Below are 13,411 nucleotides of genomic sequence, written 5' to 3' on the forward strand. Positions count from 1 at the left end.
CTAAAGTGTTTTCAGTGATATAACAAAGACTGCATATTTTTTTGTGATTTGTGTGGATAAATTTTGCCATTGTAAAAATCTTAAGTGTTTGTCAATCATTAAGTTCCTCTCAGTTACTAGAGTGGTAAAAATGTTGAAAATGGAATAACAAAGACTAGCAATATTTTTGCGGTTTGAGAGTATAAAGTTTGGCATAGTAAAAATCTTAGTGTTCTTCAGTCATCATGTTTCTCTCAGTTACTAAAGCTTGAAAATTGTGTGACAGTTGCTCCGAGGTTTCTGAGGCAGCCGGCCAACGCTCTTGCCTATGAGAAGGAGAACGTGGAGCTGGAGTGCAGCGTGTACGGCCAGCCAGAGCCCTCGCTCCACTGGCTCAAGAACGGCGAGCTGCTGGTGGAGACGGAATACCTTCAGGTGAGCCGGACTTCTGTGGCGGTGTGGAAATTTATCGCTGTTACAGGTTTAAAAGGACAGAGATATGTAGATTCATAAGATAGATAGATTGGTGGATACATACATACATACATACATACATTAGGGGAAAGGAATGTAAGGCCCTAACTCAGTGGTTCTTAACCTGGGGGTGCACCCTCTGAGGGGGAGCACAGTAATTTCCAGGGGGGGTGCGAGCCCTAGGGGAAAACTAGGAATTTCTCTCATTATATTTGCTATTCTCTTACCAAGAGCGTGGGCTAATATTGAGAAGTTTATGAACAAATGCAAAAGTATCGCCATTACTTCAGTTTCCTGTAGTCTACTTAGGGCTTGCCAGTTTCTTTAACATCTGTAAGGAAATTTTATTGCTAGATGCAAGGGGGCGTGGAGGGAAGGACTACTTCCTGGAAGGGGCGGGGAAGTAAAAAGGTTAAGAACCACTGCTCTAAATGGATGCATGAGGTATGTAAAGAGATACATTAGAATCCATAAGGTTCCATGCATAAGGTTCTAAAGAGATAAGTAAAGGAAAAGGGATACAAGGTTCTAAGTAGATACATAAGGGATTTCAGTAGATAAGGGATATAAGGCTCTATGCAGGGAGATAAATATAAGGCTGTCAATAGCTACACAAAACACAGCTGTGTTGTGTTAGGTGTGTGTAATGCCAAGCCTCCCTGTAGAGTGTGAGCGGCAACAACCTGCAGATCCTTGGCCTGGTGCGCCAGGACTCCGGGATGTACCAGTGTGTGGCGCACAGCTCGCCGGGGACGCCCAGCTGTGTGTCCTTGAGTCAAGTAAGCAGCGGTGCCGTGCGGGGCAGACACTGTTCACACTGTAGACCTTTGTTTGCATTCATGAGTACTGATGTAGCGTTGTCTGCATTGGACACAGGCAGTGACTAGTCCAGATAATTCCAGGTTGCTAATAAGCCCAGACGCAAACATTTACAAGGTTACTGAATGTATTCCAATGTTTCTGGCGGGCAGCTGCAGCCGCTGCTACAGACGCTGCAGTTTTAAAAAGTGTACATTACCCAAGTTATTGATGTTGATGCATGTGATTTTCTTAGCATGGCTGTAAGCATAGCCCTTTGTTGTGTTTATTATTCCTTGAAGACTGAATAAAATGCATAGATTACACTGTGGGCAAAGCACACGTCTCCAGTAATGGGTTCATATTTGATTGTCCTGAAGTTTGGAGATATCAAAGCCGGTGCTGAGTGTTACTGACTCACTAAAATGTGATTTACCCGAGAATGACTATTTTGTTGTGGTATTTTGATAATAAGTTGTCTGGGCTCACCTCCAGGGAGGAGCAGCATGCCCCCACCCACGCACAAGGCAGGTCACAGACACAGTAAGTGGGGCAGCTCAGGCACACCACTACTACTACTACTCCTTGTTTTCAATACTTAGAATGTCTGCTCATTGTTGACACAGCTTGTTTACATCATTTGCCTTCTCTTGGTGTGGGCCTTGACAGTCACTGTGCCTACTAGTCTTTATGCTGTTCACAATAATTACTCCTGGGATACTCAGTCCTCTACAAGCAGGAAGGATCACTCATGTCAGAACCAAAGGACACAACCTGGAAATATTTATTGCATAAAAAATTCAACACAATACTACTACTGTTAAGATGTATTTAGCAAATACAGAGTTATCCAACTGCCATTCCAGTGATTATAAAGAAATAATAACATTTTAGCGAGTACATATACAACATTTCATCAAAAGTAAGTAATTCACACATCACTTTCCTCCCTTCACTGCAGAGAACGCGTCCAGAACGTGAGTGCAGCTCCTCCAGCGAGGGACGGGATGAATACAAGACCCAGATCAGCGACCTAAGTCCCGGGAGTAACTACATGGTGCGGGTGGCGGCCCACACCTCCGGCGGCCTGGTGGGCGCCTCCATACACGAGGTGCGGGTGTTCACCAAGCCGGACCTGGACCTGCCCTCCGCCTCAGAGTCTGAAAGTTGTCTCCACCTCACCCACCAGTCTGGAGGCCACTTGGTCGCCGCCCGTACTGGCCAAAACGCCCATCACGGGATACACCATGTTCTATACGCAGGTGTGGACGGCCTTATAGAACTGTGTGCTAAATGTGGAGTCCCTGTTGCCTAACAAAAGTCTCCCCATATCCTTGTGTGTCATTAGTGACCTTCCTTTGAGTAGAGGGTGACCATAGCCGTGTGTTTGTACAAGTCCCAGTGTGTATCTTAACCATTGTCTCCCTTGTAGTTTTCTCCTCAGGTTGGGTCAGCAGAAGAACACGAAGTAAAGGTCACTGGTACGTCACATGACCTCCAAGGCCTGGACCAGTTCACTGAGCACAGCGTGTGGCTCACCGCCGTCAACAGTAATGGCGGGGGAGACGCCACCCCGGAGGTCACTGCCAGAACCTTCTCAGACGTGCCCTCAAAGGAGCCTCAGAATGTGAGCGTTGAGGCTGCCAGCTCAAGAGTGAGTTGTGGAAGGCTTCCAAGGCAAAGATACATTGTGAAACTCGTTTTTAAATAGCTTTCTGCTCTGTTCGTTTCCTTCACATCATCTCTACAAGTTGCACATTCATTGTTTCAGTATTTTTAACCCTTGCACATTCATTATATTTGACCCGTCTGCTGCGATTGGCACGGATTTGGCCTTCACTGGTAGCCTGAAAACATTTACTCCCATGTCTTTCCCTGGCTCTGTGGTGGATAGTGGAGTGTATCCAATGTGGCATTGGTGCGCAGGATATCCCCTCCCAAGCTGCAGGACTTTACATTTTTCTCCACTGAATTGTAGCAGCCGGTTTGTGTTCCATTCCTGTAGCTTGGTGAGGTCTTCTGGTAGGAAATCCACAGTCAGGGGGTTAAGTTGAAGCATTCATGGCCTCACACAAGGTTCAAACTTTTTAAGATTGTATTTTGATAATTTATCGTATAACTTTTTTCCCTCACAATGCCTTTCCCTTCAGAGCCTCATCATCTGCTGGGAGCCTCCGCTGGCCGAGCACCAGAATGGGATCATCACCAGCTGCAAGATCCGCTACAAAGAGCGCGGCGAGTCAGGTTCCTCCAAGAAGCCACAGACGGAAACAGACGACTCTTTGCCCTCAAGAAAAGCACCACATACTCCATAAAGGTTTAACCCGTCTGCTGCGATTGGCACAGATTTCACATTCACTGGTAGCCTGATAACATACAGTCCCTGGTCTTTCTCTGCCTCTGTGGTGGATAATGGAGTGTTTCCCATGTGGTATTGGTGTGCTGGATATCTCTTCACTGGTAGCCTGATAACATACAGTCCCTGGTCTTTCTCTGCCTCTATGGTGGATAGTGGAGTGTTTCCCATGTGGTATTGGTGTGCTGGATATCCCCTCCCATGGTGCAGGACTTACCTTTTCTTCATTGAATTGTAGCCACAGATACTTTTTGTTCTCGCTGTTCATTTCCCATTTCCTTCTGGTTCTCCTCCTCCTCCTCCTGTAACCCTCTCTTTCCTGTCCCTACTGATCATGTTCTCTTTTTTCCTCTTGCTGTTCCTGTGTCCCCGCCCTGCCAAATATTCTCCCGCGTCCTGCTTCTCGGCATTTCCTTGAGCAGGTTAGTGCAGAGAGCGTATACAGCTTAGGGTCGGAGAGGCTTTGACGGAGCTCAACCAACGTAATGTACAGACTGAAGCGCCACAGCGCCACAAAGAGAGCCCACGAGACCACAATTACACACTGTACATATATAACATAAACTTGGGCGAGGCTGTGGATTTTGATGCAGCGGATGTACATTTTGATCCAATGACCCTGATAACCTAAAACCGGTGAATGTATAGGAGGCGAAGCTACACACACACACACACACACACACACACACACACACACACACACACAAACACACTCCCCGACAACATTACAAAGAGAAAGTATTCTTCCCATGATAAATACTGATTAAAAAGTCTTGTGTGTGTGTGTGTGTGTGTGTGTGTGTGTGTGTGTGTGTGTGTGTGTGTAATTCACCTCGGCCTGATCACGAGTTGGACTCGGTCCCGCCAGCAGGTACCCTCCCGACGTGAACAAGTGCTCATCATCATCGATCTCTGGGTACTGCCAGGACCTCACACACCACACCCCCCATCCCCCTTGCTCAAGGGAGGACAGTAACCACTCCTTGTCAACAGAAAGAATCCGGCCTGATGGGGGCTCAAACCGCTGCCTGTTTGGCCGTAAAGCCTTGCAGCGCAGCGCTCTACCGATTGAGCTGTGTGTGTGTGTGCATGTGTGTGTGTGTGTGTGTGTGTGTGTGTGTGTGTGTGTGTGTGTGTGTGTGTGTGTGTGTGTGTGTGTAGCCTCGCCTCCTATACATTCACTCTGGTTTAGATTAGCAGCTGCTGCAGTCTGACTCGACTCGCTCTCCTGATCATTACTGCCGCAGGAAATGACATAACTGTCTTCTCCCACACTCTACCTTCTCTTCCTCGCTTTATTCTTCATTATTACCATTACCAGAAGCTTTATTACTCTGTTCCCCGCATAAGGAGGACGAGGGGACAGACACATGCGTTTGGCTTCCTGATGCAATACATATTATCAAGGGAAGCATGATAGCAAGAGAATATTGAGCTACACACAACTTTTACTACCATTATTATTGGCAAGATTGTCACGTGTAAGGAGGACGGGGAGGCAGGGACATGGGTTTGGCTTCCTGACACAACACGCATCATCAGAGGAAGCAAGGCAGCAGGCGAATAATGAGCAGCACACAACTATACGCATACAATTCCAGCACTGCCGCCAGGTAAGACCACGAGACTAACAATGAGGAGCCCAACAACATCGTTACGTCCGCATTGCATCGCTCCACATCTTATCCGCCCCCAGTTACCAGCGCATAGAAGCTCCTGCCCTTCCCCATTACGCGTATATCATTAGCCAAGCGAAAAGAAAGCCACTCCCTCCATCCCTTCAACTCCGGCTACATGTGATTGGGGGATTTTTTGGGAAAAGATGGTGCTGGTTAATGGTATTTCCTTGGCTGGGGATATCCGCCAAGGTAACCTGAAGAGTTTTTAGTGAAGGTACCATAAGGTTGAAGGCGGATTTTCTAATGGTAACAACAATAAGACTGACACTCGTTTACTCCTTTTCCTTCTGCCTCACCAACTACTTCTGTGAGAGTCTATCAATTGCCATATGTGTTTATATCGCTCAATCTACATTCTATCTCACGTTAGTTCACCGCAGTATCACCAACGCCATCACCACAACCTCCACATATGTCAACAAACGCCACAACATACCAACATACCGCAATACACCAACACATTCACTAAACACAAACCAGAAACTTCAAACCATCAACACACGTAATGACAGACTTACTCCCTCATAAATGGACACTCGGCCTCGATTCATTATACAAATACGCTAATTATTCTAAGAAGCCTAAATTCTTGGTAACGTTAAACCCGGTGTGTGTATGTGTGTGAGTGTGTGATATATATATATATATATATATATATATATATATATATATATATATATATATATATATATATATATATATATATATATATATATATATATATATATATATATATATATATTGATATTGATATATTGATATATTGATTTTTGGCTTAATAGTTATATACATATTGGTAAATTACAAATGTAGTTTTTAATTTAAGCCAGGGCCATTAAGCCGAGGCTTTCTAAGGACCTGAAGACTCGTAAACAAAGTACATAACAAGGGAGAGGTTTAGGCCACATAAAGCATAATAACTTACATATATTTCAACAATGTTTAAATGTATAGGTCAGTCGAAGTGAAAAATGTATACAATACGAACATGTGAAAAAAAAACTTAGATGATATCACTCTAGCAGCAAACAAGTGTACATGTGAAATAAAAACTTGAAAATAGTTTGATTATTATTGAAATAATGAAATTTACAGCAATCAGTCGGAGTTTGCAAAAATAATGTGAGAAAAAAAACGCAATGAACCATTCAAAAACACTATAAAATAAATTCAAAAATCAATGTGACCATAAGTTCTCATAGGTACTAAGAAGCCTTTTTATTAATTTGGTTTGAACAATCTTATATTCTCATCAGTTTTTAAGTGTTGTGGTGAGTCATTCCAGATTTTAGCTCCTCATGATAGGATGCTCTTTTTTTTTTTTTTACAACAAAGGAGGCAGCTCAAGGGCACACAAAAAAAGAAAACAATAATAAAAAAGCCCGCTACTCGCTGCTCCTAAAAAAGAAACAAAAGAGGTGGCCGAAAGGAAGATCAAATACGGGAGGAGAGGTGTCCTGATACCCTCCTCTTGAAAGAGTTCAAGTCGTAGGCAGGAGGAAATACAGATGAAGGAAGATTGTTCCAGAGTTTACCAGCGTGAGGGATGAAAGAGTGAAGATGCTGGTTAACTCTTGCATAAGGGGTTTGGACAGTATAGGGATGAGCATGAGTAGAAAGTCGAGTGCAGCGGGGCCGCGGGAGGGGGGGAGGCATGCAGTTAGCAAGTTCAGAAGAGCAGTCAGCGTGGAAATATCGATAGAAGATAGAAAGAGAGGCAACATTGCGGCGGAATTTAAGAGGTAGAAGATTATCAGTATGAGGAGGAGAGCTGACGAGACGAAGAGCCTTAGCCTCCACTCTGTCCAGAAGAGCTGTGTGAGTGGAGCCTCCCCACACATGAGATGCATACTCCATACGATGTGATGTCCTGCACAATGGTATTAATAGGTCATGAGGTCTCCGGGTAACATTGCCAGGCATTGCTGTAAAGCCAGAGTCTATGGAGAGAGAGAGAGAGAGAGAGAGAGAGAGAGAGAGAGAGAGAGAGAGATTGTCGCTATGTAGTACGGTTCTTATGGGCCAAACAAAGTCTTTCGCTCCACCAGACGTGATGCAAGTGTGGACATGGCCTTATCTTACGTAATTTAAGGCACTGATGTCAGAAATCACCCGTCCAAGCATCCTTCTCCTGTCAGAGAGGCGCTATACGACAACATAAGCGTGGATAGCCTTGGCTTGAGTTTTAAATTTTCCGCAAAAAAAAAAAAATATTAAGCATTTAATGACCAAATATACTCAGGACTTAAATAATTCACAAAGAGTTTTTCAAGTCACTTAGTTATTTTACATGCAATCTATTGCTTAACATTCATGATTTCATTAATATATTTTTTCTCTACTTCTACAAATTTGTTTACCGACAACACGATTTGAAGAAGTAAATAACGAAGAAAACGTATTTTAAGGATAGACTCGTATTAAAAACTCGTGTTGAAGCGCTGCAACTGTTTACATAATACATATCTATCTCAATGACGACGCAAAGGCTGTCAGTGAGTTATAGCAGTATTTGCCAATATATGTGTGGATAGCTTAGACTTGAGTTATTCATTTCATGCTTATTATTTACCGGCAGTTTAAGAGAACATCATGTAGCTATCTGGCAACTTACACTAGAGCAAGACCTTTAATTTAACATTAATCAATATATATATATATATATATATATATATATATATATATATATATTTATATATATATAAATATATATATATATATATATATATATATATATATATATATATATATTTATATATATATATATATATATATACACAACATAGGAAACAGTTCAAGGGCACCCAAAAAAAGGAAACAATAATAAAAAATGCCCTCTACTTACCTCTCCTAAATATAATCCAGAGGTGGCCGAAGAGAGGTCAATATCGGAAGGAGAGGTGTCCAAATGCCCTTCTCTTGAAAGAGTTCAAGTCGTAGGCAGGATGAAATACAGATGCAGGAAGATTGTTCCAGAGTTTACCAGAGTGAGGGATGAAAGAGTGAAGATGCTGGTTATCTCTTGCATAAAGGGTTTGGATAGTATAGGGATGAGCATGAGTAGAAAGTCGCTTGCAGCGGGGCCGCGGGAGGAGGGGAGGCATCATAGGCGGATCTAGGGAGGTTTCCTGGGGGGGGCCAAAGAGGATAGGGGCGCTTTGAATTTTTGGTGAGAGAGATAGGCGAGCGAAGCGAGCCCAATCAGCTGGTTTTTGAGATGTTGAAGTATTTTATGTGCTTTTTAAAGCACCATGAGCAAGGCCTTTCAGAAAAAAATCCTGTGTTTTAACAATAAGTGTTTTGCTATTTAGAAAGTTCATTTGATATTTTTTTCACAAGAAGATTGAAATAGGTAAAAAAAAAATACTTGCTAATCAAAAATATTTATAGAAGTAAACATCAATAATAGTTAATGAAAATTTAAAACATAAATAATTTTACTTGCAAGTTTTCATACTTTCAATGAGTAATTATTCCATGGATTTTACTAGTACCTGAATCCATTTGAAAATGTTATAGAATGAATGATTATGATAGTTAAACGTACAATCAATCAGTAAAATCAAAATATACTGTAGTAGTAACTAAGAATATAATGCAGGGCACCTGGCACCAAATCCCTACAGTTGGCAGCTTATATACAAATCATTCATGTACAGTTGCCCAAGGAAATTCTTCTAATCAAAGAAATATACCTTTCAATCTGGCTTTAATATACTCTTTCAAATCTGAATAAAATGATCTAATAATGGTCAGAAAAGAGATGACGAAGATTTTAGTGCTTGAAGGGGATAATAGTAGTATTCGTATTTTTTTGTAAAATTTGCATTGAAAAATGGATAGGGTTTTGTTAAATTGTAGACTGACTAGAACTAACTTAAGGTTTTCTTTCTCCTAATCAATACAACCGAACTGAGATTAAATTAAAAGCTATTCTGGACTTCTGAGCAAATGAATGTAATGAATCTCGTAACTCAACTCATAAGCAACCAGTGTTACCATGCAGTCTGCAATGAATTGGGGTCTCATGAAGACTCTACAAGGTAAATGATAATTTCCTTAAAGCAGACATGGAAAACCTATCTATTACAGCTTCTGTAGAAGGAAGACGATTGCGATGTGTTTGGAGCAGAACAAGGGCCTCCAATCTCTCTTCGGACATTGTGCTCCTGATAGCAGAGCACGTACGGTCAACCTTGCTGAACATCCTCTCTGCCTCACAAGTTGACACAGGGAGTGTGGCTAAGAGAGTTAGTAGAGTCAGCATATTGGGAAATACAGCTTCCATACCCTTACACTCATTGATTGTTGCCACTGCTGTTGTAGGTTTTTTCTCACATGATGACCAATGCCTCTGCCAAATCTTGAACTCGTCTCTTACAGAAGATTCTATTGGGTTATCTTTCATCAGTGGGCCATATTTGACAAATGCAGGTTGTACATCCTCCCATGACTTGTCACTCACAATACTAGGAATGAGAGAGCTCAGTCCAGCAGACAGTTCAGTGTGCTTACCGAACCTTTCACGAAAATCTCTGAGCACTGCATCAAGTGCTGGAATGTAGACATTAATTCTGTAATATGATTTAGTGTCTACTGTGTCTTCACTGGATGCTCCTATGCTTCGGTAAATGCATCTAGATGGAAGACGAGGTTTCTTCACTTCAACTCCCAATTTCTCTGCTGTGGCCTCAATATCTTTGAAAATCTCTGCAAACGATGTCTCACTGCTTTCACGCATAGATTGTAGCTCAGATTTTGTGGCATTCAGTAGTTTTAATGCTTGGGTGATATCACCTCCTTTGCTTGCAGTGCGGCACATAATGGTTTCATAACTGATGATATAGCTTGGAGGCAAGCCAATGAGACTAATGTTTCTGTTCTTTCTAAGGAAGCTAGAAGACTGCTGGCTTTTGAACTGGCTTCTCTGTCTACCCATGTCATCATCTCATGAAGTGCAGAAACTATAGTAGGTAGGCATTTCCAGAAGCGTGATACTGCAGTGTGTCTTTCAACAAATCGAGTGGTACACAGAGTTAAGAGATTGATGTTGTCACATTCACTTTCTTCTCCATGTTTCTTGAGCAAAGCAACACGTTTGGCACTGCTGTTAAAATGGTTAATCACAGCTGCCATTATGCCATGTGCATTTCTGATTGTGGTAACTGTTAAACACTTTGAGCAAGAGAGGTTGGTTGCATGGGAGACACAGTGAAAATAATCGGCGTACGGGGCTGATTCCTTCACAATCATAGCTGCACCAGATACCATGCTTGACAGTGCAGCTGCTCCATCATAACCTTGCCCAACACAGCGTTTGACATCCAAGGTTGCTTTGTTCATTTCAGAGAGTATTATTTTGCCAAGAGTGACTCCATCTAACTTCACTTCATTTCCATCAACTGGACTTGAAACATCTGTTGTCCTTTCAAAGGCGTCCACCACAGCAAAAGGATCCTCTTGCACTACATAATTTCCATCAGCATTACATTTTACATACCGTGCCACAACAACCATTTGCTCTCTTGTCTGACGATCTGTTGACTCATCCACCAGTATGCTCCAAAACTCAGCAGAGTTGACATCACGGATAATATCCTCCTTGAGAAGGCTGCACATTGTAGTGAGTAACTGATTTTGTGTTGTCTTGCTGATGTATGTTGGCAGCTTATGGATGTTACAGTTTCTGATGTGTTGTTCAAAAGCCTTATCTCCAGCATCTATCCTATACCTCAACAAGTGTCTAAAGTTTCCATCATTTTCTGGGTTTATCACATTACCATTCTGTAACATCAGATATCCATCATCCCTATGTCCACGCAAGGATATATTTTGAACGGCACAAAGTTGTAGGAGAGGTATGTATGACTGTGCGCAAGATGTTGCGATTTTTCTCTACTTCTGCCAACCGCTGCGAACACAACTGATTTCCTATATCTTGGCATGGGTTTTTATTATTGAGTGTCTCCCTGAGGTGAGGCCCCTGACCCCTGGCGCCCACACACGCCCGTCCTGGCCCGGTACTCACGCTAGGGACGTGTGGCTGCACTGGCTGGCATGGCGCTGTGTTGTGGCGGCCACTCACTTTCTCCCCTCCCTGCAAGGTTGGACTGGTCTGACCGTCAGAAAGCTAATATGTGTTCAACAGCTCAGCTGACTGGCAGCTCAGCTGATTTATTATTAGTGTTGTCATCTATCACGATTATCACTAAATTAGATTGTTGGAAGCGGTAAACTGCAGATCCTTGACAAACCATTCAATATTTGTTCGCTAAACTGGGATAAAACTGAAAAAGCGCTACATATAGAGCAAAATCGAGATTCTTTAACACTAGAACAATACGATAAGCGTTGCTGCCGGACAACCCCCCCCACCCGCCCGGGCCTCCCACACGGCCACACCCGTCCCTCCCCCCACACCCGTCCCTCCCCCCCACACCCCCTAGTGAGCCTTTTTTTTAATGGAACATAATATTTTCCTATCGATCAATGCCAAGGAATATTATGTATTCCAATTTAAATTTTAATTATTTGGTCTCCTAGGGGCGCCACCATAGCTCCTAAGGGCGCCACCATAGCTCCTGGGGGGGGCCATGGCCCCCATGGCCCCCCCCCAAATCCGCCAGTGGGAGGCATGCAGTTAGCAAGTTCAGAAGAGCAGTCAGCGTGGAAATATCGATAGAAGAGAGAAAGAGAGGCAGCATGGCGGCGGTAATTAAGAGGTAGAAGACTCTCTGTATGAGGAGGAGAGCTGATGAGACGAAGAGCCATATATTTAGTAGGAGTAGGTAGGAAGACACCTACCGAACGGGCGTGAGCTACTTCCGGTGAGGATATATGAGAAGCGAGGAGGGTGCTGAAGCCCTACAAAGACCCTTCCCATGTCCTCACTAACCGTTTCCCTTTTGTCTCATTAACACCAGAGAGCAGCTCAGCATGCTCTCTAAAGACAGTTCCTCTCTCTTTCTACACCACACTACATTCACAAAACACAAACACCTTTTCCCAAAATTCAAAATTCAAAATGGCTAACGAAAACACCGCCTCGGAGTCCCCACCTGGGGGGGGGGACCATAAATTCCCCCAGGGAGGACTCCCCTTCTGGCTGCCGACTTGAGAGGTGTCTTGATAACTCCTCGAACCTCCTCCTTATCAATTTCTGCAACATTCGCGGTCTCCGTTCTAATTTTCATTCTGTGGAACACCATCTCTCCTCCTCTAAACCTCACCTTCTCTTCCTCACCGAGACACAGGTTTCTGAGGCTACTGACAGCAATCTCTACTCTGTTCCCTCCTACTATCTCTATCCTAAATTTCAATCCAAAGCTGGATGTTGCGCCTACGTGCGCAACGACATTACTTGCTCTCGTGCCCACGACCTTGACTCTTCTGAATTTTCCACCATCTGGCTAAGACTTCATTGTCATTCTATTACTAAATACATCTGTGCTGTTTATCTTTCACCTAACTCTACTAACTATGTAAAATTCTTTGACTATTTGAACTCTAAAGTGGAGCACATCTTGACCCACTCTCCCTTCGCTGAAATCTCCATCTTGGGAGATTTCAATGTTCACCACCAGCTTTGGCTTTCATCCTCTTGCACTGACCAGCCTGGTGAACAAGCCTACAACTTTGCTCTCCTCAACGACCTGGAGCAGTTGGTTCAGCACCCTACTCGTATTCCCGACTGTCTTGGAGACAGGCCCAACATTCTAGACCTCTTCCTTACCTCTAATCCTTCTGCTTACTCTGTCAACCTGTTCTCTCCGTTGGGCTCCTCCGATCACAACCTTATTTCTGTATCCTGTCCTATCACTCCTGTACACCCTCTGGACCCTCCAAAGAGGCAATGCTTCTGGCATTTTGCTTCAACTCGGTGGGACGACCTGAGGATGTACTTTTCCGATTTCCGATTTGCTTCCAGGATAGAGACCCCTCTGTGTGTGCTCAGCGCATCACAGAGGTGATTGTCTCTGGAATGGAAGCATACATTCCACGTACTTTCTCTACTCCCCATGCTAAAAAACCTTGGTTTAATCACGCTTGTTCTCGTGCTGTCAAAGATAGAGAGGCAGCTCACAAAATGTACCAAGGCCCTCGAACTCCCTCTAACCATGATCAT

At 43.4% G+C, this 13,411-nt stretch overlaps 1 protein-coding gene across 1 annotated transcript; it reads left to right on the top strand.

Annotated features, from left to right (window-relative positions):
- Window positions 1-284: 284 nt before the first annotated feature.
- Window positions 285-3,566, top strand: LOC126991468 (neogenin-like). The gene is made up of 4 exons (XM_050850225.1): window positions 285-414; window positions 2,213-2,513; window positions 2,684-2,905; window positions 3,402-3,566. The coding sequence occupies exons 2-4, from the start codon at window positions 2,499-2,501 to the stop codon at window positions 3,564-3,566; spliced, it is 402 nt and encodes a 133-aa protein (XP_050706182.1). The 5' UTR covers window positions 285-414; window positions 2,213-2,498.
- Window positions 3,567-13,411: the final 9,845 nt, after the last annotated feature.

Source organism: Eriocheir sinensis, unplaced genomic scaffold (assembly GCF_024679095.1).
Source record: "Eriocheir sinensis breed Jianghai 21 unplaced genomic scaffold, ASM2467909v1 Scaffold286, whole genome shotgun sequence".
Classification (NCBI taxonomy): Eukaryota; Metazoa; Arthropoda; class Malacostraca; order Decapoda; family Varunidae; genus Eriocheir; species Eriocheir sinensis.